Source organism: Pseudophryne corroboree, chromosome 12 (assembly GCF_028390025.1).
Source record: "Pseudophryne corroboree isolate aPseCor3 chromosome 12, aPseCor3.hap2, whole genome shotgun sequence".
Taxonomy (NCBI): Eukaryota; Metazoa; Chordata; class Amphibia; order Anura; family Myobatrachidae; genus Pseudophryne; species Pseudophryne corroboree.
The window spans coordinates 114,892,156-114,917,412 of NC_086455.1; the positions used below are offsets into that span (position 1 = coordinate 114,892,156).

The 25,257-nt window shown below is 48.1% G+C and overlaps 1 protein-coding gene across 1 annotated transcript; it reads left to right on the forward strand.

Moving 5' to 3' along the window:
• Positions 1–6,167: 6,167 nt before the first annotated feature.
• On the forward strand, positions 6,168–17,812 carry LRRC14B (leucine rich repeat containing 14B). Its single transcript, XM_063947880.1, has 2 exons — positions 6,168–7,135; positions 16,698–17,812. The coding sequence occupies exons 1-2, from the start codon at positions 6,231–6,233 to the stop codon at positions 17,338–17,340; spliced, it is 1,548 nt and encodes a 515-aa protein (XP_063803950.1). The 5' UTR covers positions 6,168–6,230; the 3' UTR covers positions 17,341–17,812.
• Positions 17,813–25,257: the final 7,445 nt, after the last annotated feature.

The following is a 25,257-nucleotide window of genomic DNA, read 5'->3' on the forward strand; positions in this document are numbered from 1 at the left end:
TGGGGCAGTCTTTGTGCAAAAATAGCCGATAAACAACTGATTGTTGGAGGATGATGACAAGTCCTGCAACGCATGCGTTGACGTGCAAAAAACAGGTATCCAGATGAAGGAGAATATTTACCAAGTCCCTGGTGGTAATTCAGCCGGGTATCCCACCTGGCGGGGTTCTGGAGCAATCTCTCTATCCCACGCAACGAAGATGGTGGTTCTCCCTTTGTTAATGTCCACACCGAGGGGACTGGAATCTCCGGATGATGAACAGCGTCCTGTATATCACTTGCAGGAATCCTCAGAAGTGCCCAGGTCAGAGGTGTGGCCCCCCTAACGCGTTTCACTGTCACTTGGCAGCTTTTTCAAACGCTGATAAAAGCCAGGAAAGAAGTAACCGCAAACCATTATCACCGCATTTGGCGAAAATATGTTGCGTGGTGTGAGGCCAGGAAGGCCCCTACAGAGGAATTTCAGCTGGGTCGTTTTCTGCACTTCCTACAGTCAGGAGTGACTATGGGCCTAAAATTGGGTTCCATTAAGGTCCAGATTTCGGCTCTGTCGATTTTCTTCCAGAAAGAACTGACTTCACTGCCTGAAGTTCAGACTTTTGTAAAGGGAGTGCTTCATATTCAGCCCCCTTTTGTGCCTCCTGTGGCACCTTGGGATCTCAATGTGGTGTTGAGTTTCCTAAAATCACATTGGTTTGAACCACTTAAAACCGTGGATCTGAAATATCTCACGTGGAAAGTGGTCATGTTATTGGCCTTGGCTTCGGCCAGGCGTGTGTCAGAATTGGCGGCTTTGTCATGTAAAAGCCCTTATCTGATTTTCCATATGGATAGGGCAGAATTGAGGACTCGTCCCCAGTTTCTCCCTAAGGTGGTATCAGCTTTTCACTTGAACCAACCTATTGTGGTGCCTGCGGCTACTAGGGACTTGGAGGATTCCAAGTTACTGGACGTAGTCAGGGCCTTGAAAATTTATGTTTCCAGGACGGCTGGAGTCAGGAAAACTGACTCGCTTTTTATCCTGTATGCACCCAACAAAATAGGTGCTCCTGCTTCTAAGCAGACTATTGCTCGCTGGATTTGTAGCACAATTCAGCTGGCGCATTCTGCGGCTGGATTGCCGCATCCTAAATCAGTGAAAGCCCATTCCACGAGGAAGGTGGGCTCATCTTGGGCGGCTGCCCGAGGGGTCTCGGCTTTACAACTTTGCCAAGCTGCAACTTGGTCAGGGGCAAACACGTTTGCTAAATTCTACAAATTTGATACCCTGGCTGAGGAGGACCTTGAGTTCTCTCATTCGGTGCTGCAGAGTCATCCGCACTCTCCCGCCCGTTTGGGAGCTTTGGTATAATCCCCATGGTCCTGACGGAGTCCCAGCATCCACTAGGACGTCAGAGAAAATAAGAATTTACTCACCGGTAATTCTATTTCTCGTAGTCCGTAGTGGATGCTGGGCGCCCATCCCAAGTGCGGATTGTCTGCAAAACTTGTATATAGTTATTGCCTAACTAAAGGGTTATTGTTGAGCCATCTGTTGAGAGGCTCAGTTGTATTTCATACTGTTAACTGGGTTTAATATCACGAGTTATACGGTGTGATTGGTGTGGCTGGTATGAGTCTTACCCGGGATTCAAAATCCTTCCTTATTGTGTACGCTCTTCCGGGCACAGTATCCTAACTGAGGTCTGGAGGAGGGGCATAGAGGGAGGAGCCAGTGCACACCAGGTAGTACCAAATCTTTCTTATAGTGTGCCCAGTCTCCTGCGGAGCCCGTCTATTCCCCATGGTCCTTACGGAGTCCCCAGCATCCACTACGGACTACGAGAAATAGAATTACCGGTGAGTAAATTCTTATTTTCACACCCCACAAATAACCCAGGAAATATCTGGATCGATGTGAAAGGGGTAAGTCCTGAATTCCTGGGTCGCTTGTCCTGGTATTTCAACCCAGGAATAAAGCAGGGTTATTACCGGGTCGATGCGATTCGGGACCCTTTCACAGTATGGAGGAGGCGGCAGGGAGATGATCTCGAAGCACAGCCTCCATACCCGCCCTTGATGACGCAGGTGCAGCCTCTGCTCCCGCCCCCAATGGCAAGCCGTCTTGGCATATTGCCAGGTCACGCTGCCAGTCTGAAAGGGGTCTTATGGCGGGTCGCACCCGGGAAGTAGGGAGGCCAATCCCGGGCCGTTTTTTCAATCCCGGGATTCGGGATTGAAAAACGATCAATCCCGGGATTGCAGTAGGGATCAGTAAAGAAGGGTGTAGGGAGCAGCGCCGGAGGGTAGGTAGCGGTGCGGGAGGGTGTAGGTAGAGGCGGGGAAGGGAGGGAGGGTGTAGGTAGCTGGGCGGGAGGGTGTAGGTAGCGGTGCAGAGGGTGTAGGTAGCTGGGCAGGAGGGTGTAGTTAGCGGTGCGGAGGTTGTAGGTAGCTGGGCGGGAGGGTGTACAGTAGGTAGCGGCGAGGGTTGGTAGCGGCGCGGGAGGGAGGCTGGGTGTAACTTAAGTAATAACACTTACTATTAGGTGGGCGCCAGCCATGGACACACTGAACGCGGCGGCATTTCAAATGAAGCGCCGGCCGCCAGTCAACCAGAGCAGGCGGACCAGCAGCCAATCAGGGAAGCGGCCGCAGCAGTCGCTCCTGATTGGCTGTCGTGGCAGCTTCCCTGATTGGCTGCCGGTCCGCCAGCTCTGATTGGCTGGCGGCCGGCGCCACATTTGAAGTGTCGCCACGTTCAGAGTTCGTCTATGGCTGCCGCCCGCCTAAGTGTAAGTAGTATTACTTACACACACTCCCTCCCGCACATGCGCAGTGCAATCCCGTGAATCCTGGGATTGGATGCTCCAATCCTGGGATTCAAATCCCGGCATTTTTGGGCCCAAATCCCGGGATCCCGCCGATCCCGATCCCGGGATTGGCCTCCCTACCGGGAAGGCCCTGTGTACAATTCCTGGGTGCGACCCATGATTGCGAGGTGAAAGCGGTATTAATGTGCCTTGGGAACAGAGGTTGGGACTGCCTGCTCTAGAGATTGTTGTGCAAAACAAAAACTTCCAGTGAGTGGCAGTTCTGTGGGAGAAAATGCCTAGATAATTAACCTGGACTATTAGTGTGCCTTGAGAACAGAGGTTGGGAAAGCCTGCTCTAGAGCAGGTCTGACCAACCTGTGGCTCTCCAGTTATTGTGAAACTACAAGTCCAAGCAAGCTCTGCCACACTTTTGCTATTAGTGAATTGCAAAACTGTGTCTTGGCATGCTGGGATGTGTAGTTTCACAACAACTGGAGAGCCACAGGTTGGCCAGGACTGCTCAAGAGGTAACAGAGATTGTTGTGCAAAGTAAAAACTTCCAGTGCATGGCAGTTCTGTGCAGAGGCGTGGCTAGGGTTTTTCGGAGCCCAGGGCAAGATGGAAAATGGCGCTCCCCCCAAAAAAAAACAACAACAAACAAACCCAAAAGAAGCATGTGCGCGCGTCGAAGGTGTGTGCTGCGAAAAAATGGGTGTGGCCACACCCCAGAAGGGGTGTGGCCACTGAAAATGCCCCACAGCGCCAGATACATTGCCCCACAGCGCCGGATAAAATGCCCCACAGCGCCGGATACATTGCCCCACAGCGCCGGATACATTGCCCCACAGCGCCGGATACATTGCCCCACAGCGCCGGATACATTGCCCCACAGCGCCGGATACATTGCCCCACAGCGCCAGTTACATTGCCCCACTGTGCCAGATACATGCCCCACTCAGTGCCAGATACATGCCCCACTCAGTGCCAGATACATGCCCCACTCAGTGCCAGATACATGCCCCACTGTGCCAGTTACATGCCCCACTCGGTGCCAGTTACATGCCCCACTCGGTGCCAGATACATGCCGCCACTGTGCCGCGCCCCCCCCCCCCCCTTCCTGGTCACTCACCGCTTGACTTGTTGATATGTGAGGGGAGGAGAGCGCAGCGCCTCTCCTTCCCCTCACCGCTCCAGGTATCCGGCGGCTGTGTGGCGCCGGTTCGCTAGCCAATCAGAGCTCGCGGACCGGCAGCCAATCAGGAGCCGGTCCGCAAGCTCTGATTGGCTAACGCCGGAGACTGGAAACACGCAGCGCTGTTGGCAGCGCTGCTAGTGCTGGCAGCGGCGGTGAGGGGAGGGAGAGACGCTGCGCTCTCCTCCCCTCACATTTCGGCATTACGGGGGCGAGTGGGGCATGATGCCCTGACCGCCGGCGGTGCCCCACTCTCCTGGGCCTTCCAAGGTGCCCTGGGCAGCTGAAGACTGAAAGAAAAAAAAAACTGATCAGATGAATATCGATTGCTGCTGTTATCCTGGATCAGAATTCTGAGACCATGGATCCATCCTTCCTTGTGCCAACTGTTCAGACTGGTGGTGGTGGTGGTGGTGGTGGTGGTGGTGGTGGTGGTGTAGGAAATGTTTTCTTAGCATACAGAAGGCCCCTTGCTACTGATTGAGCATTGTTTAAATGCCACGGCCTACCTGAATATTGTTGCTCACTATGTGTATCCCTTTATGTCCATAGTATTACCATATATTAATGGCTACTTCAAGCTAGGAATGGCCATCAGTGGTAACATTGATGCTTAACCTAGATGGTATTAACCCATCGGCGGAGGAAACATCAATAGTTTCATCCACTGATAGTCATCCCTGCTCTTTTACTCACTAGCCTGAAAGCCAGTCAGGGATGGGTTGGGGTTTCACTGGTTGTGTCAGGGGGCGGAGCTAGGCTCTGTGTCCTGGCACCAAATTGGGGGGGGGGGGGACATTGGGGGTCTCTGTACCAATGATGGTGCAGAACTATCTGCTCTCTGCCATCGATGGAAAAGCCAACTGCCATCTGTGGTTAACCAATGACTTTGTAACCATCGATAGTCGATGGCCAACATTACGTCAAGCAAGATAATGCACAGTGGGCCTGATTCAGATGTGGTTGGAGTAGCTATCGCTACATGGAAGCAGCAGTGATAGCTCTTATGGTAATGCAGCAGGAGGTGACATGCCTAGGATGCAGCATCATCTGCAACACCATCAGTCAGCTGCATGGGTCTCACACAAGCTGGTACCTGCAGATCCAACGAAGATCCTGATCTCATCCCTCCCCCATAATGGTGATGACAACCCTGTTTTGGGAAATGAAGGCCATTGCTGCCTCAATCACGGACAGTCTGGCTCCTGATCTGCTCCCGATGTCACAGACCCATATTTCACATGTGCAGCACGGGTCTGGCGCATGCGCAAAGTACCAATCATGCACTGCTAATCCATCTGGACCTTAATTAGTCCCCATTTCAAATTGGTTCCGTGGACATGACAATGAGTTCAGTGTACTACAATAGCCTACATAGTCACTAGCTCATAATCCAAAAGAGCACATTGGGAAAGTGATGAAAAATATGCAGCATGAATCTGCAGACAACAAATCTGTAGTGATTGTGTTACTCTGTCATGTTAGATGGACCAGGAACTTTAACGGATGTTTTCAGTACCTCGTTGAAACCATGCCACAAAGAATTCAGACTATCCCGGAGGTGTAGGTGGGTGCTACCAAGTATTAAAATGGTGTGCAGCAACTGTATATGTGTATATTTTCTATATATCTATCTAAAAAGGTGTATTATATATGTCCCCCTAATGCAGTGTTGGACTGGGGCATGAAGGGCCCACCGGGGGAATTAAGTTTAGGGGCCCATGTTTAGGGGTGTGGTCATTCCAGTGGGGGTGTTACCAGTTGCCACAAAGGCTTGGCTAACCATTAGTGAGTGCATGGTATGGGCCCCTTGATAAATTTATATTGTTAATACTGCTAGTGCATGAATAATAATGTACCAGAGTAATAACAGCAATGCACTGTAGAAGATACACCATAGTCCTGTGCAGTATAAGGTACCATATGTATAATTATAATTCAAATGCACAGTCTGGAACCTGATCTGTGGAGGAGGAGGTGGGTCCCCTCAGGCAGTGGGGCCCACCGGGGGTTTCCCCTGTTCCCCTGTGGTCCAGTCCAACCCTGCCCTAATGGATTTAGCATAATTGTAATACTGACTGGGAAGCTGCCTAATAACAGGGAGGCTCACATAAGGCTGGTGGTTTTCATTTCCCAACAAATTCCAGTGTCAGCTGCATCTAAAAATAAAACATCATGACATCGGCTGAGCTCCAGAGAGCAACTAGGCAGTAGCCAAGTCAGAGAGGAGAATTACTATTAGCAGGATGAAGACACTGAGATTTATCGGCACTGAAGCCTTTATATCAAACCAGGAATATGCCAAGAAAAACATCAGCCATGTGGCCCATAATCTTTACCCACTCTTACTCAAGGCATGTTACCTGCATGAGAAGGAAGACTTAATTGTCATATTACTGGAAAACTGGCCATTGCCAGATTTTAACTTTGGACAACTACTGGGCAAATCACTGGACTGTCCAGAGGATATCAGCCACTGGGCGTGCCAACGTAGTTTGACAGCTTGTCTAAAGGGATTGAAAAACTATGTATTAAATTGCTCCACAACTTACTCCAAAAGACTTACAGTTGTGGATTTGACAGCTATACAAGATATTGAATTTCAACCTTGTAAATGTAAGAAGACATTGGGAAGATGGGCACGAACGGAAATGATTGCCCAGCTCTGCTTCGATCTTCTCACCGACATGCAAGCTCTTGACTTCCTACCCTCTGTATTTGATGTTCATATTGATGTCCTCTTGAACCTGTTTGTTACTGAGAAGAACTATGAGCTTGTGGTACAAGCTTTGCTGATGAGATGTCACTGCCCATTAAAGATAAGATGCATTGATTTTAGAGCAGACAGTTTGGCGTTAAGAAAGCTCTTTTACATATTAAGACTTGCTGAGCCCACATCTATACACAAACTAGAGATAGTTCACAATGTTCGCTTAGAACTTCCTCATGTTGAAGTACTTCTAAACAACCTCACTTTCCCACAACTGAGGTCACTTACCTTGCCAGCAAAGACTTTCAATGTGACGTATTACACAGCAGAAGATGACGCTGTCTTATCTGTCATTGGAGAGAAACTAAGCAACATGGAGTATCTGACAGAACTGAGTCTCTCGTTTTCTACTCTCACAGGAAGGCTCAGGAAGCTGCTGAGGTAAATTATTATTATTACTATTATTATTATTATAATAAATTAACCAGTCTGCTAAAAATACATCATGACTGAGGGGGTTATTCAGGTTGCATCACTAATCAATGCAACGCAATAACCCCGGTGGTGGTGTCCTGCACGTGCAGTTAATGCAATTGCGTCGCATTAACTGTGAACGCCTCTGCCTGATTGACAGGCAGAGGCGTTTGCTGGGCGGTGACCGAGTGTTTTCAGGGTGGCATCAGGGGAACGGGCATGTCAGCTGCATTTTTTGGGGGGCGGCTGCATGGCGGGACTCCTGCCGTCGCAGCCAGGTTGCGCCGGCAGGAAACGTCCAGTGTCTGCGACCACACTGTAAGTGCGGCACGATCGCAGAGGACAGGCGGTGGCAAAAATGCTGGGTCGGCCTTGCCCTGCGATGGGCGTCCCCGCCCTGCGATGGGCGTCCCCAGCATGCGAATAAAAGTATTGCAGTTTCTGCTTTTTAGTTGTAAAAATGAGTAGTGCAATACTGAATATTTCATACTAAGTGGTCAGTCCAATTAGCAGCAAAAGTGGCGAGTAGCTGTTGCAATGGCGTGGAAACTCCAGTAACAGCACCGCAATTTGCCCCCATCGTGGCCAGATCTCACCCCAGACTAATAGATTTTTGTATGCAGCCCTATGTGGCTGCGCATAAAAATCTGCGAGTGCGTCATACAGCCTCACTTTCTCAGGCCACAAATTAAGTTGCGGCTAGTTGGATCAGACCCTAAGGATGCAATTAATCCATAGCTTACTCTTAAGATGAATATCCTTTTCTGTATAAAAATTAAATTTGCATATAAAATTTGAGTTGAATGCCTTGAGCATTAAAATCCTATCGTTATTTGTAGATCTGGAGAGCATTAATGTTATTGGCTCATTAAAGTCACTGAGAAATCAGGATCCAGATTTGACTAACAGTATCCTCAGTATTTGATTAAACCAAAATTTTTCTAAAAATTCTTACAATTTCACCAAATGAGGAACCAAATCTTGGATCCAGTGCATGACTGTTATACACTGAACTGCTAGTACTGTTTTTGACATTTAACTTTTGAGCAAGAGTTCCAGTTTTACCACATGTAACAAGGCCTAATACCTTAAAAACAAGAGAAAGGGCCCGATGCTAATTTGCTTGCAGGTCCGACTGTGGCCGCATTCTGAATGCGACTGGACTGCAAATGCCATACTAATGCGACCATATGCACATGAAATGTTTACACATGCCCCCTTCCCATTTATGAAAGCTGCTGTCATTAGAGGAGGAACTCCCAGAGACAACTGAGTCAATTGCTGTCGTCTGGCACCTGGCTCCTTCATTGTCCTTTCTGCTTTAATAGGGGAGCCATGAAGTGGAAGAGAAGCGCCAATCAGCATACGCGCAGTGCTCCCCCTCTGTGACCCAGACTCAGTGCTCACCAGGCTGTGCTGTATGTGGTCATGTATGTCAAATGACAGCCAGCTGGCAGAGGGTGACGCACTGAAGAAGGGAGTTGGGAGAGCAGAAGGTGCAGCAGTTGGCACTGACATTACAAAATAAATGGAAACAGGAATAGGTTATTATAAAATACCGTGCGCCAATACTGGCTGCCCTTGAGTTCAAGATGGATGGAAAAGTGTCACCCAACACTTCAGTTATCAAGACAACGAGGAGATACCATTTGAATCCCGGGGCGCTCAGAAAAAAAAACAAATAAAATAAATACTCATAGTGTATTAAGTATAGAAAAGACCAAATGACAAAAGTTTTTTAGTGCGTCTTGTACCTAAAATGTTGGTCTACTGTTTTTAGGAGTAGACATTCAAGCTTTTTGTGGGAGCTGGGTTCTCACCAGTGTCGGTTCCTAAAACCTTTGACTCCTCCTCCAGAACACGATACCCAAAAGAGAGAAATAATAGCCTCCGATGGTGTAACACTTTTTAATCACTGCTTAAAACATATAATAATAAATGGGGAATGGATGGTCTCTCACCCTTAGATGTGGTCTACAGACAAACAGTAGACAAAACAGCAAGTTTAAAAGATGGTATATCCGGGCGTCCCCAAAAACAGCTGTACACCTCCACGGGTGATGTCCCAATCGTCTTCCCCACAACGAGCGAATCCTCCTGCCAACGCGTTTCGACACACACGGTGTCTTCCTCAAGGCATCCATTCCCCATTTGTTATTATATGTTTTAAGCAGTGATTAAAAAGTGTTACACCATCGGAGGCTATTATTTCTCTCTTTTGGGTATCGTGTTCTGGAGGAGGAGTCAAAGGTTTTAGGAACTGACACTGGTGAGAACCCAGCTCCCACAAAAAGCTTGAATGTCTACTCCTAAAAACAGTAGACCAACATTTTAGGTACAAGACGCACTAAAAAACTTTTGTCATTTGGTCTTTTCTATACTTAATACACTATGAGTATTTATTTTATTTGTTTTTTCTGAGCGCCCCGGGATTCAAATGGTATCTCCTCGTTGTCATTACAAAATAAATGGTATGACCCAAAATGGGGGGTGGGGGATGATGTCACACACAGGGTAAGGGAGGGAAGCATAGCTCACACAGGGGATGCGGAACATGGCTCACACAGTTGAAGGGGTGATTTCACTCACAGTGGAAGGGTTGGGGATATTGCTCACACAGGCTTTGGGAAAGGGGTACATGGCTCACGCAGGAGGAAGGGGTGATATCACTCACACAAGGGAAGACGGTGGACATGGCTCACAGAGGGGGAAGGGGTGATGTCACTCATACAGGAATGGGAATGGCTCTCACAGTGGGAAGGAATGGGCCATGGCTCACACAGGGGCACCTAGTTATAATAAAAGGGAGAGACACGCCAAGCAGCCATGTGGAATACGCCACATCCTGAGGCTTGGACACAGTGTGATCACTGACATTGTAAGTTTTGATTTTCCTATTTTTTAATCTGGGAGGGACATTTATCATCATTATCTTTGGCACTTACACCTACCCCATGTTAAGTGCAGGAGCTCTTTCTGACTTTGACATCCAGAATGTATATGCACTACTAGTGAGTATCTCTGGCTGTACACACATGGTACAGTTCTCTTGCGTGCGGTTACCTTGTCGCCACCCAGTTGTAACCTAGAAATGCCCATTTAGTGTCTACAGCGAAATGGCTGTGAGATGCATAGGACACTGAAACGCGCGTTCGTCGGCAAAGATGTGTATGCCACCCAGGACACATGCAGCATGCAAAAAATAGCTATAGTATTTAACATATATACACTAAATTCTATTTCTCTAGCATCCATAACAGATATTGGGGAATTAGTACGATAGGGTATAGACGGGGTCCAAAGGAGCCGGTGCACTTTAAATTTCTTCAACTGGGTATGCTGGCTCCTCCCCTCTATGCCACCTCCCACAGGCAGTTTAGAAAAAAGTGCCCTCAGGACAGGATGCACATCTCTGAGCTCCAGAGAGTTTTCTTCAATTTCTTTTAAAACTTTATTTTCAGTATGCTGTTTGGGCAACAGCAATACCTGCACCGTGGGAGTTATGGGGGGGAGCAGTCACCAGCCTCTGTAAGGTGTCAGAGCCGCTTCCCCGCTGCAGGACCACCATTCTGAGAGGCTGCTGTACAGCGGGGCACTGCGCCTTAGCGGTCACAATCGCAGCACGCCGCACACCTCTAACATTGCCTGAAGGTGACGACAGTGGTGAGTACAAACCGGGGGCCCGCTAGGGGAGTCCCCCGGTTCTTGGTGCGGCAAAGACGCAGGGGTGGCATACGGGACCCTCCTGGGGGGGACCCGCTATAGCCCCCCTGTGTACACTGGCAGTGGTAGTGAAAACTAACACTTGCTGTGATGTTTTACCCTTATAGGGAGGCTTTGACAGTATAAATATCACTGAAGCTCTGGTGCCATTACAGGGGGCGGATCTTCCTCAGAGCGAGACCAGCAGCGTTTTGGGGCCTTCCTCTGCTTACAGCTGCAGCAGCAGGCACACACAGCTCCTCCAGACACTCAGATAACACTGGAAAACTGGTACAGGGGTGTAGCAGAGGGGGAGAGCCACTATTGTACACAATCTGTGTCCTGAAAAGGAATAATACTCCGGTGTTACACCATGATATAACAGCTTGCAGCCTCACTGGGGTTGTTTAGCTTGGGTGTGCTGTTCCCTTCTCTCTGTCTCCCTCTCACCAGGGACGTGCAGGCAGGGGAGGCAGTGCCTCCCGTCATTAATGATTAAAATAATATAAAGAAGATACTTATGACACATATTCTGTGTCGTAAGTATCTCCTTTATTCTACTCAGTATCAAGGTGTTAAATCTGTTTGGGAGGCGCCGATTGTGGTGCCTCCCGTTGTGAATGGGAAAGGCGGGGGGCGGGCGCGGGCGGGGACAAGCCATGGGCAGGAAAAGTCCATTGAAATTACATGGCAAAGCAGCACCACTAGAGGTGCCGCTTTCATACAGGGACGTGCTTTCAACCTATGAAAGCACGCCCCTGTGAGTGAGGATACAGTGATTGGCCAGCGGATCCGTCACTGGATCCGCTGTCATCACTTGGTGGGCTCAGCGGCGGGATGTGGCGGAGGTGCAGTGGCGGCGGGCCGATGCGGCGGAGGTGCATGCGGCGGGATGTGGCTGAGATTGGGCGGCAGTGGCGGCGGCGGGACGCAGCAGTCAGGGCCATTCTGCAGAGTTCGGCAGTGGAGGGCGGCTTCCAATTTCAAAAATGGCGCCTCAGTGTAATTTTTTAAATTCAAGATGGCCACCACGAGCTAATCACGGCTCGCCACGTCATCACCCCGCCCCCTCCCGCTGACTTATATAAGTCAGCGCGAGGCAGTGGCTGTCAGTCCGACGGCGGAGGAGGAGCAGAGAAGAGCTCCTGAAGAGAGAAGACACCGTGGAAGTCCTAGACGGGCGGCGGCCATGCAAAAGAGTTTAAAGGCCGACACCTCCCAGGTGAAGACGTCGGAAGCCCTGGGGAGGTGGCTAGGTGCCATAAAATCCATATTGTCAGATGTAATCTCAGCTCACTGCTATTGCTCAAAAAACAACTGCAGCAGGCTGTTGCAGACCTAGCTGCAAGGGCAGATGTTCCAAAGCCCCCCCTAGATCAGGACCACAAAAGCGTGGGTTACCTGCTTTACTCTCAGACTCTGATGAGGAGATACAGAAGAAGGGGGAAGAATTGGATCCTGTTACTGGGGATTTCCCTTCCACACAGGGTATTGAACCCCTCATTCTAGCTATACGGGACGTGTTAAAACTCCCTCTAGAGGACGCTGCTACACAGCAGTCGTTTTTCTTAACACAGAACAAACTCAGTGTCACTTCCCCTGATTCTGCAGAGTTAGATGACCTGTTTAAGTTAGCCTGTAAAAATCCTGATAAAAAATACCAAGTGTCAAGAAGGTTTTTGCACACTTTCCCATTTGCTCCTGAAGGCAGGAAGATCTGGGAAGTGTTGATGCATCAGTCTCTCGCCTATCTAAAAAGGCGGTACTGCCAGCTCCGGGCTCCTTTACCATAAAGGACCCTGGGGATAGAAAAATAGAGACTACACTGAAGTCTATCTACACAGCAGCAGGTATATCACAAAGACCGGTCCTAGCAGATTGCTGGATGACTCATGCCATTCATATGTGGGCTACTCAAATTCAGGAGGGCCTCTCTGGTCACTACAGTGACTCTCCTAAAGCACATTCAGGACCCTGCACGTGTCCTATGTGACTCTCAAGGAGATAGGCAATATTAATACTAGGACCAATGCTATGGCAGTGTTGGCGCGCAGAGCTTTGTGGTTGCGTCCAAGCGCAGTGTAGAGTCTCTCCCTTTTTCAGGTGATTGGCTCTTCGGGTGGAATTGGATACGTGGAATTCTGAAGTTACTGCGGGGAAATCCACATTTCTCCCCTCTGGGGCCCCGCCGGCTAAGCGCTCCTACCCAGGGCCATCTACCCAGTCCTTTCAGTCTAACAGATTTAGATCTAGGGCCAGAGGTGCCTCCAATGTGTCTACAGGCACCAGATGTAGGACAAGAAAACCAGCAATCACAGGTTCTCGGGAGAGCACCAGTTCAGCTTCCACTAAGGCCTGAGCATGACGGTGCCCACCCACCCCGAGCGGATTTCGAGGTGGGAGCTTGGCTGCATCACTGCAGCCGCATCTGGGAAAGCTCCTGACAGGATACCTGGGTAAAGGACCTCATATCTCAGGGCTACAAGCTGGAGTTTGACGGCGCTCCTCCACAACGATTTTTCAAATCAAGATGGAGTCCTTGCGAGCAGTGATTGTGGGCCTGGAAGAACAGGAGTTCATGGTCTCCCTGGATATAAAGGACGCCTATCTCCATATACCGATTTGGCCACCTCACCAGGCTTACCTGAGGTTTGCCCTGCTGAACAATCACTACCAGTTCCAGGTGCTACTCTTCGGCCTGTCCACAGCTCCAAGGGTGTTCACGAAGGTGATGGTGGAGGTGACGTTCCAACTCCGGGTCCAGGGGGTCAATATTGTCCCTTATCTGGATGATCTCTTGATAAAAGCGAGATCCAGGGAGCTTTTATTGCTCCATATAGACCGCACTATCCAACTTCTGTCACACCACGGGTGGATCCTCAATTTACAGAAGCCCCACCTGGAGCCGACTCAGCGGCTCCTGTTCCTGGGAATGTTGCTGGATACTGTGGCCCGGAAAGTGTTCCTCCCAGAGGACAAAGCGAGGACACTTCAGGAGATGGTCCGCATGGTTCTCCGGCCTACTCGAATATCCATCCATCTTTGCATAAGATTGTTGGGGAAGATGGTAGCCTCATACGAGGCGATCCAGTATGGAAGGTTCCATGCCAGAACATTTCAATTGGATCTCCTGAGCAAGTGGTCTGGATCACATCTTCAGATGCACCGGATAATACAGCTGTCACCTCAGGCCAGGATTTCCGTCCTGTGGTGGCTGTAGTTCGCCAACCTACTGGAAGGTTGAAGTTTCGGGATTCAGGATTGGATCCTCTTCACGATGGATGTGAGTCTGAGAGGATGGGGAGCGGTCACCCAGGGAAATCAGTTACAGGGCAGGTGGTCAGCCCACAAAGCTCTCTTTCTGATCAACATTCTGGAACTTCAAGCGATCTACAATGCTCTACTTTAGGCCTCTCCTCTACTCAGGGATCACGCGATCCAAGTTCAGTCAGACAGTGCCACGGCTGTGGCATACATCAATCGACAAGGAGGGACAAAAAGCAGGGCCTGCATGTGAGAGGTGTCAAAGATACTCCTCTGGGCAGAAAGAAATGCAAGCACAATGTCCGCAATCTTCATTCCAGGAGTAGACAACTGGGAAGCGGACTTCCTGAGTCATTATGATCTCCACCCGGGAGAGTGGGGGCTTCACCATCAGGTGTTTCAGCAGAATATTGACCGGTGGGGCTGCCCACAAATAGATATGATGGCTTCTCGACTCAACAAGAAGCTTCGTTGGTATTGCTCACGAACCAGGGACCCTCAAGAGAGGGCAGTAGATGCACTGACGTCGCCTTGGCATTACCGGCTGGTCTACCTGTTTCCACCGATTCCATTGCTCCCAAGGGTGCTCAAGCGAATCAGGAATCAAGGAGTCCATGCAATTCTGATTGCCCCGTATTTGGCCCTGGAGGGCATGGTATGCGGATCTTCTGGACATGTCCGACGAAGACCCTTGGCCTCTGCCACTGAGAAGAGATCTTGTTCAACAAGGACCATTCGTCTACCCGGATTTATGGCAACTTCATTTGACGGCATGGAGGTTGAGCGGAGCATCCGAGCTCACAAGGGCCTTTCCAAAAAGGTTATTGCTACCATGGTTCAGGCCAGGAAACCTGTGATGTCAAAACACTATCATCATATCTCGAGAAGATATGTCTCTTGGTGCGAGGAACGCACGTATCCTCCAGCAGAGTTCCACTTGGGATGTTTCCTCTGTTTCCTGCAGGCTGGTGTGGATAGGGACTTACGTCTGGGTTCCATTAAGGTCCAGATTTAAGCTCTCTCAATTTTCTTCCAGAAGAAATTGGCAGTGTTGCCAGAAGTTCAGACCTTCTTGCAAGGGGCACTTCTCATTCAACCACCTTTTGTGCCACCCACGGCACCCTGGGATTTGAATGTAGTGTTGCAATTTCTACAGTCCTCCTGGTTTGAATGTCTGATGACGGTAGAAGACAAGTACCTCACATGGAAATGGTGATATTATTGGGCCTGGCTTCTGCTAGGCGTGTCTCAGAATTGGGGGCCTTATCGTGTAAAAGCCCCTACTTTGTCTTTTACAAGGACCGAGTGGAGCTCAAGACTAGGCAGCATTTCCTGCCGAAGGTCGTCTCTGCATTTCACTTGAATCAACCTATTGTGGTTCCGTCAAGTTCTGGCACTTCTGCTCCTCCAGAGGCATTGAATGTTGTGCGAGCCTTGAAGATCTATGTCAAGAGAACAGCTCGGATCAGAAAGACAGATCCCTTGTTCGTGCTATATGATGCTCAGAAAAAGGGTTGCCCTCTGGGACGTCCCCATCATACTAATTCCCCAATATTCTTTATGGATGCTAGAGAAAATAGGATTTTAATTACCTACCTGTAAATCCTTTCTCGTAGTCCATAAGGGATATGGGGCACCCGCCTCAGTGCGTTGACTTTTCTGCAGGTTATCTCTTATATGGTTGCCTGTTCAGCTGTTGCTGTTTTGTTACCAGCCGTTGCTGGTCGTTTTATGTTAATGGTGTGCTGGTGTGTGAATCTCACCACTCATTGTTATGTTCCTTCTCAAGTATGTCCTCTCCCCTTTGGGCACTATTTTACCTATAACTGCCTGTGGGAGGGTGCATAGAGGGGAGGAGCCAGCACACCCAGTTGAAGAAATTTAAAGTGCACCGGCTCCTTTGGACCCCATCTATACCCCATCATACTAATTCCCCAATATTCCTTATGGACTATGAGAAAAGGATTTACCAGTAGGTAATTAAAATCCTATTATAACATGCAGGGGCTCAAAGGAGAAACTCCTATAACTTTACTGTTCAGGTCTCATTTGGATAGATAAAGTGCATAGAACTCAGAGTGTCCAGGTATTCCAGCAAGATGTAGATGGATGTGGGAAACATCCATAGAAAGTATAAAGTTGTAATGACCGGATTCCACATTGCTAGCTTACAGGTTTGACTCCTCCTTATTTAGGAGAATGTTACAGACAACATGGCAGCCTGTTCCACCATGGTGCTATTATTTAATTGAGTTGCAGTTAAAATGCCGGCTGTCGGGATCCCGGCGCACCAGGGCTATTTCCACTTGTGGGTGTCCACAACACCAATAGAGTGGGAATAAATCGAGCCTGCAGCGTGGCAAGCAAGGGGACTCTTAGCGCTCACCTGGCTGTCAGCATTCTGGCAGGTGGTATGCCGCTGTCGGGATACTGACAGTCGGCATCCTGTCCGCCGGCAAATCATATGTAATCCATTTAATTGGTCATATAGAAATGCCTACATTTAGAAGGTTACCGACCAGTTTTTTTAATTGTTTGTACCCACCTATTATATCTTTTCCAGCCCGCTGAAGACACCCTTGAAAGTTCTGGAACTATCGAACTGCGATCTGAGTAATGTAGACATGGCTTACTTGGCAAACAGCCTCCACGCAGATCATCTGGAACTTCTAGATCTCAGTGGCCACAAAGTGGCAGAACTCTTCCCATCAACTTTTTTGAAGCTCCTCTACAAGGCTTCATATTCTCTAAATACTCTGGTTTTGGAGGAGTGTGACATTGGAGACATGAATATCCATTTCATGGAGATGGGTTTGATACACTGTGTTAAACTAGAAAATTATAAATTCACTGGAAATCCTTTAACATCTATAGCTCTAAGACGTATATTCAGAGTTCTGGCCAAACTTCCTAGCTTGAAGTACATTGAATTTCCAGTACCTCAGGACTGCTACCCTCCTGATGTCAGCTACCCCCTCGATGAAATTACCCTCACAAAGTTTGATCATCACAAATATGACAATGTCAAAGAATCCCTGTGCAGAATCTTGCGTCAAGCTGCGCGAGAAGATATATCAGCAGTCACGCCTCTGTTTGGCACCTATGACTCTGCTATAGAAGAGACCAGTAGTGAACTTGGAGTATGTTTACTTACTTCATTTAAAGATGCCTTACAGAGTTTCACATCATCACTGCAAAAACTGTAGCAACTTACCACTAGACTCATATACAAACAAACTGAACTGGATATTCTTGACTAGAATATATATATATATTTTTTTTTAAATGACAATCCCCTCACAATGGGGTAAATATACTAAGATTGGAGTTCTATTTAAGATGGGATGTTGCCCATAGCAACCAATCAGATTCCAGATTTTATCTTCTAGAAGGTGCTAGATAAATGAGAAGTAGAATCTGATTGGTTGCCATCTTAGTAAATTTACCCCATAGTGTAAAATAACAGAGCTGAATCTGGCTACACATATAATCAGCCCTAAAAGAATGTAATACTACTGACCTGCTTTTTTGACGGTACCTCATTCCTCTATATAATTAGTGCATCCTCCATATTAAAAGAGTGTACAGTTTGCAACAGCTGAATGATAGTTATGTACAACTAACACAACTATGCGTTTAATCCATTAATAAAGGAAGGCACAAAGAATTAGACTAAAATACAGAATGGGACAAAGTTTATATTTCTGCCAAACCTTTGCCAGTTTTATGTTTATCAATTGTTTATATGTACTACTTTCATTTTTATGTTAAACATAGAAACATAGAATTTGACGGCAGATAAGAACCACTTGGCCCATCTAGTCTGCCCCTTTTTTATTTATCCTTTAGGCAATCTCAACCCTTTTTTAACCTTAATTCTTTGTAAGGATATTCATATGCCTATCCCAAGCATGTTTAAATTGCCCTACAGTCTTAGCCTCTACCACCTCTGATGGGAGGCTATTCCACTTATCCACTACCCTTTCTGTGAAGTAATTTTTCCTTAAATTTCCCCTGAACCTCCCCCCTCCAGTCTCAATGTATGCCCTCGAGTTCTAATACTTTTCCTTTGAAGAATGTTTCCCTCCTGAACTTTGTTAAGACCCTTGATATATTTGAAAGTTTCTATCATGTCCCCCCTTTCCCTTCTCTCCTCCAAACTATACATGTTAAGATCTTTTAGCCTTTCCGGGTAAGTTTTGTGATGTAGGCCATGCACCATTTTAGTTGCCCTTCTTTGTACACTCTCTAATGTATTTATATCCTTCTGGAGATAGGGTCTCCAGAACTGGACACAGTATTCCAGATGGGGCCGTACCAATGACCTATACAGTGGCATTATCACTTCTTTTTTCCTGCTACTGATTCCTCTCCCTATGCAACCAAGCATCTGACTTGCCTTTCTCATTGCTTTGTTGCATTGCTTTCCTGCCTTCAAGTCACTTGAAATAGTGACTCCTAAATCTCTTTCCTCCTCAGTAGTTTCCATTATAGTACCCTTGATACTATACTTAGCCTTTGGGTTTTTGAGACCCAAGTGCATGACCACATGTCCTTCATATTAAGCATCTGTCATCCCCCCCATACTCACATATAGCATACCCTCCAACTGTACCTTTTTGTCCGGTACAGTACTTTTTTTTTATGGTCTGTACCGGCCAAAAAGGGCTTTGTGGCGATTTTTTAATCACTAAATCTCCATAGAAAGTATAGGAAAGGGGCCCCTTTTCCTAATTTGTACAGGTTTTCGAGTGTACAATAGGGGGCATTCCGACCCGTTTGCACGCAGCGGTTCTTCGCTGCGGTCGGAAATGTGCATGCGGGGAGGCGTTCCAGCGCGTCAAATCAACGTTTTCCGGGCGTGGAGATCCAAACGCAGGCATGTCCAGGCGTTTGGAGGGCGGATGTCTGACGTCAATCTCTGGACCTTCGTTGCCGTCGCACAGGGTAAGTAGGTCTGACCCTGGTCTTGTTTTGCAGGAAACTTTTTTAGCATAGCAGGGCTGCACAAGTGATCGCAGCCGTGCTATGCTAAAATACACTCTCCCATAGGCGGCATCAAGTTGATCGCACGAGCAGCAAAAAGTTGCTACGTGCGATCAACTCAGAATGACCACCAATGTTGGAGGGTAAGATATAGGATATCACATGGGGCTTATTTTATTGTGCAGCAGTGCTGTATGAAACGGCATAATAATAAAGTAAAAGGTACCAGACTAATGGCACACTACTGTTTGATCAGGGCCGAAACTAGGATCCCCCCCCCCCTAATAAAAACAAAACAAAACAAAACATGCTAACAAACAAACAAACACACACTGTCAGACTAAAATAATCATATTATCAAAAAATGTGAAAAAAAAAGGGGATACTATTGGACAATATTCCCCTATGTGCCCCAAATGCCCTAAGCGTCACATGCCCCCCCAGCAGCGTGTTCCACTACATGCACCCCTGTGTGTCCCCATACATTGCACTATATCACTGCACTACATTCCCATATCCACTGCACTACATCACTCGTACAACATCCCCTACATGCTGAACTACATCACTACACTATAGCGTGTTTTCTCAATGGTGTGTAGGCGGCAGCTTGTTATCGGTCGGTGCTGGCTAGGCAGCAGGGATCATAGCCTGCTTAAAAACACAGCACCAACAGCTAGCACTGCATGGCAAAGAAGAGAGTTTAAGACAGTAGCCGGCATAGGAGAGATCCCAGGAACTGGAGCTCATCTGCCCAGCGTCGGAGCCAACTGTGGGCAGACAGGTGGGTCAGAGACATTGCCCGGGAGCAGTCTGCTGTCTCACTGGAGCAGCACAGCACTGCTGGTTAAAAAAAAAAAACCCTGTTCCTCTGTAACTCCTCGGCACCCCCTCAATTCCTGCACCCGGGGCGCATGCCCCCTTAGCCCCCCCCCCCCTAGTTATGGCCCTGTTTGATATTAGGGTGCAATGTATGATATCTATAAATATGTGTCACACATTGGAGCACATTACCTGGTCCAGCAGTGTCTTGTCAAGGCCCTCTGTGTCTCTCCTGGCCACTATTGGTGATCATCGTGCCTTATTTAAACCTGAATTTGCCCTGTAAACATTGCCAGATCTTAGAGATTAGTAGTTTGGTTCCTGGTGTTGGTGTATTTCTGCTCCAGTCGTTTCTCTGCTACTACAGCCTGTACTGCATTAGGCTCGAGTCAACAGCATTGCTACAAACATCTGCACTTGTTTCTGTTTTAAGTTCTATCACTGCTGACAGCACTCTGTGGTACAGTAGCACCAGGTACAGATCTCCAAATCATGCTATTATTATATGCCCCTGTTTGGTCACCTGTGCAGCCTATTCATGATTTAACTCCTCTCACCTGTGGTTATCAAGTGTATTCAGTCCTTGTCACCTGCGGTTACCAAGTGCATCCTGCTCCTGTGATTTCCATTCACTACTGCACTCTGCTATTGGCTCTGTTCTGCATTTACTAGTACACCCAGCAGCTGAGCCAGAATGCAGTATCACTAGAGTGTGCTGCACCTAGGGGCGGATTGGCCATAGGGCTCCCCATGAAGATTCCTGGTAGGCTGCCGTGTCTGTGGGGCCTGTTTCGTGTGTTGTCATGTCGAGTCACATGATCCATGATCCTACTGGTCATCTCTTCATGTAAAGAACCCTGGGCCTGATTTTGAGTTGGGAGTAAAATAACAAAGAGCAAGTAACTGCATCTGGACAAACAGTGGGGCAGATGTATGAAGCCATGAGAAGTGATAAAGAAGTGATAAAGCAGTGATACGTGCAAGGTGATAACACACCAGCCAATCATTACAGATGTGAAAAATGACAGTTAGGAGCTGATTGGCTGATGCGTTATCACCTTGCACTTATCAGTGGTTTATCACTTCTTCAGGCTTAATACATCTGTTCCAGTGCATCATTGCAAGTGGGACACACATTGATTTATTTACATGCAGGGTAAATACTGTCTGCTTTTGTATGTAGCCCACAAATACTGGGCAGGTTTATTTATACACTGCAATTTAGGTTTAAGTTTGGACACGGCCCTCCCAACTGTAATCTCTTTGTACACTTTACAACTGCCCCACCTGCAGTGCAACACAATTTGTCCAGGTGCAGAGTTACTTGCTCTCGTTTTGATTTATTCTCACCTCAGAATCAGGCTCTCTGAGTGCTGTGCAATATGACTGACAAGTGTCAGGACATGACGCCCAGCAGTGACCGGTTTACTTTTGTTGAATTTGAATGTTCTTGATGTCAAGCTTGTGCCACACTTTTTCTCACTTTACTGTGTTGGTTTTGCTGGGATTACCCTTTTGTTTAAAATCTCAAAAATTGGAGGGGCTCAAACCACAAGGCACTAATGAACACGTAACCTGAATAAAGTGTAAATGATAAACAACACGTCCCTTTTCGAGAGGTTAACTTGGTAGTTTACTTCCTCTCTTTCCTTCCAGCAAGAGGAAATAAACTACCATCAAAATTGAGGGACAGTATTGTATATGATTTACACATTATTCATGTTACATGTTTATTAGCGCTTTGTGATTTGAGACCCTCGAATTCCTGAGATTCTGTTTGTAGATACATACAGTCAGGTCCATAAATATTGGGACATCGACACAATTCTCATATTTTGGGCTCTATACACCACCACAATGGATATGAAATGAAACAAACAAGATGTGCTTTAACTGCAGACTTTCTGCTTTAATTAGAGGGTATTTACATCCAAATCAGGTGAACGGTGTAGGAATTACAACGGTTTCTATATGTGCCTCACACTTTTTAAGGGACCAAAAGTAATGGGAAAATTTACTCAAAAGCTGTTTCATGGACAGGAGTAGGCTATTCCCTCGTTATTTCATCATCAATTAAGCAGGTAAAAGGTCTGGAGTAGATTCCAGGTGTGACATTTGTATTTGGAATCTGTTGCTGTCGACTCTCAATGTGAGATCCAAAGAGCTGCCACTATCAGTGAAGCAAGCCATCATTAGGCTGAAAAATCAAAACACACCCATCAGAGAGATAGCAAAAACATTAGGTGTGGCCAAATCAACTGTTTGGAACATTCTTAAAAAAGAAAGAACGCACTGGAGAGCTCAGCAACATCAAAAGACCCGGAAGACCACGGAAATCAACTGTGGTGGATGACAGAAGAATTATTTCCCTGGTGAAGAAAAACCCCTTCACAACAGTTGCCCAGATCAAGAACACTCTCCGGGAGGTAGGTGTATATGTGTCAAAGTCAACAATCAAGAGAAGATTTCACAAGAGTGAATATAGAGGGTTCACCACAAGATGTAAACCATTGGTGAACCACAAAAACAGGAAGTCCAGATTAGAGTTTTCCAAACAACTGTGGCAGAGACAGTAGTTTTCCATGTGAAAGTAATGTGGAGGATCCAGACCAGGTTTTAGAAGCAGTAGCAGACTCCCAGGTGTGTGATCAGCAGCACCTGGGATTTCCTGATATAAGGGTTTCCAGGACAGAATCACCTTGCTCTCGACGGTGCAATAGCTACCCGAGTGATAGGCCGGGTTGTGTGGGTTAGACTAGGGACCACTGGAGCCTATCAAGAGTCTGCTATGCTGTGAGTACCTGTATGCTACTGCCTGTAATACCGACTGTATGGAATCAACTTGCTATATGGTGACCTGCTAGGGTTCACTACGGCTGGCCGGCGGTCGGGCTCCCGGCGACCAGCATCCCGGCGCCGGGAGCCCGACCGCCGGCTTACCGACAGCTTGGCGAGCGCAAATGAGCCCCTTGCGGGCTCGCTGCGCTCGCCACGCTACGGGCACGGTGGCGCGCTACGCGCGCCACACTATTTTATTCTCCCTCTATGGGGGTCGTGGACCCCCACGAGGGAAAATAATTGTCGGTATGCCGGCTGTCGGGCTCCCGGCGCCGGTATACTGAGCGCCGGGAGCCCGACCGCCGGCAAACAGAAGACCACCCGACCTGCTATGCAAAATAAACACCGAAAGTGTTCATCTAAGTCCCGTGTGTGTGATCCTTGTCACAAGTGGTGGAGAATGTGAGCAAGGACATGGTGTACAGCAGAAACGGTTGGTAAGCCTACCTGTGTTAAACTGCTAGTTTTCCTTTTCTTTCTTCCTCTATGGTTATGCAGTGCATGTGGCAGTCTTAAAGGGCCATAGCATTATAGGCAGATGGTTTGCTGTTATGTGTTAGATAGCCTGCAAAACAGGCGGGTGTCGGCTTGGACTGTTTGATAAGCCTGGTACTTTATATTAAACATCCGAGATTTGTCCTTAAAGGGGCCACGCAGGGCAATATGGAGGAGTTACTAAAACAATTTGCTGAACTTGCAGCTGGGAAACAGTCCCAGATTCAAATGTTACATGAGGGGCAGCAAGCTCAAATTCATATGTTACATAAGGGGCAGCAAGCACAATTTCAAATGTTGTGCGATGAATTAAAAGCGCTTAAAAAATCTGAGCCAGAGCGGGAAAGGCTACCAAAGCTCACCCCAGCAGATGATATAGAGGTATTTCTTTGCACATTTGAGCGCACGGCCACGCGGTTGGGATGGCCTGCGGAGGAATGGTCTGACAAGCTGGCTCCCTGTTTAACAGGGGAGGCACAGCGGGCATATGTGGACATGACTGGCTGAGGCACGCTCCTATCCTGGCCTGAAAAAGGCTATACTGGATAGGATTGGAGTGACGGGGCCCAGCAAAGCCCAAGAATTCCATGACTGGTGGCTGGAGGGCTCTGAGCCTCGCAGGATTCAGCTGGTCAGACTAGCCGACTGACAAGGGCTTGGTTGCAGCCGGATAAAAACTCTGCAGTACAGATTGTGGAAGTAGTCGCACTGGATCAGGCTATGCGAGTGTTAGACCGCTCGGTGCAGCAGTGGGACCCCCAGACATTTGAGGAGTTGGCGGTGGTGACTGAGTGGCACCTGACGCTGGGAAAGCTGAATAAAGCCAGGTCAGGATACGGGCCAACACCTAAACCCAGAACTCAGGTCCCAGTAGTTAAACCAATGGCTCCGCCTCCCTTGATGTCCTTTCAGTGCGGCAAGCCTGGTCATGTACGGCGGGACTGCCTGAAACAGGGCAAGCTGATGGATTGCAGTACGGGGAAAACGGCTCGGCCGTTGGTCAGCATGGCGGTGGCAGGCGTATCCCAAGCAGAGTCCTCCCTGTTTCGGGTGCAGGTAGAGATGGGAAACCGGGAGATTTGGACCCTGGTGGATACTGGCAGTAAGCTCACCATTGTCGCAGCCAACGTGGTTTCCCCGGGAGCTGGCAAGGTCCAGCCTCCTGTCAGGGTGTTGTGCGTCCATGGCGATGTGGAGGAATGCCCACGTGTCTACTTACCCCATGTCATGTCATTCAAGTTCGGTCGTTAAAGGTGGTGGCGGCAGTGACCTCCAGACCCCCGTATCCACTGATCCTGGGCCGGGATTTTCCATTGCTGCAGGAGCTGGTTACCTGGCATGCTACCCACAAACCGTCAACCAACGAAACAACTCAGAAGCCAGAGACCAGAGACTACCAAAGACTACCAGAGGCTGCGGTCCCAGACCACCCCAAGAGACTGAGTCCGAGGCCCATTGGAACCCAGTTGGTGAGAAGATATCACTGCAGGACTTCAGGAGAGAGCAACACGATGTCAACAATTTGGCACACGCCTTTGAGACTGTTAAAGTAGTTAACGGCAGGGTAGTTGATGCTTTACCATCAGAAGGTGTACCATATTTTGTGTTGAAAAATGATTTGCTGTATCGTGTCGCTACTTTACAAGGGAAACGGGTAGATCAGCTCTTGGTTCCCCCGAAAAACTGGAGCGGTTGGTGTTAGAAGCTGCCCATATGCATTTGTGGGGTGGCCATCTAGGGGAGGAGAAAACACTCCAACGCATCCAGTTAAGGTTCTTTTAGCCTGGTATCTATGCTTCCGTTAAGAGGTATTGTCAGAATTGCCCAGTCTGCCAGAGAACAGCCCCACGGCCAGAGTTTAGAGCTCCATTGGTACCCCTCCCTATCATTTCCGTACCTTTTGAGCGGATTGGTATGGATCTGAGAGGGCCAGTGGAAAAATCTGCTCGGGGGCACTAATACGTATTGGTGGTAGTTGATTA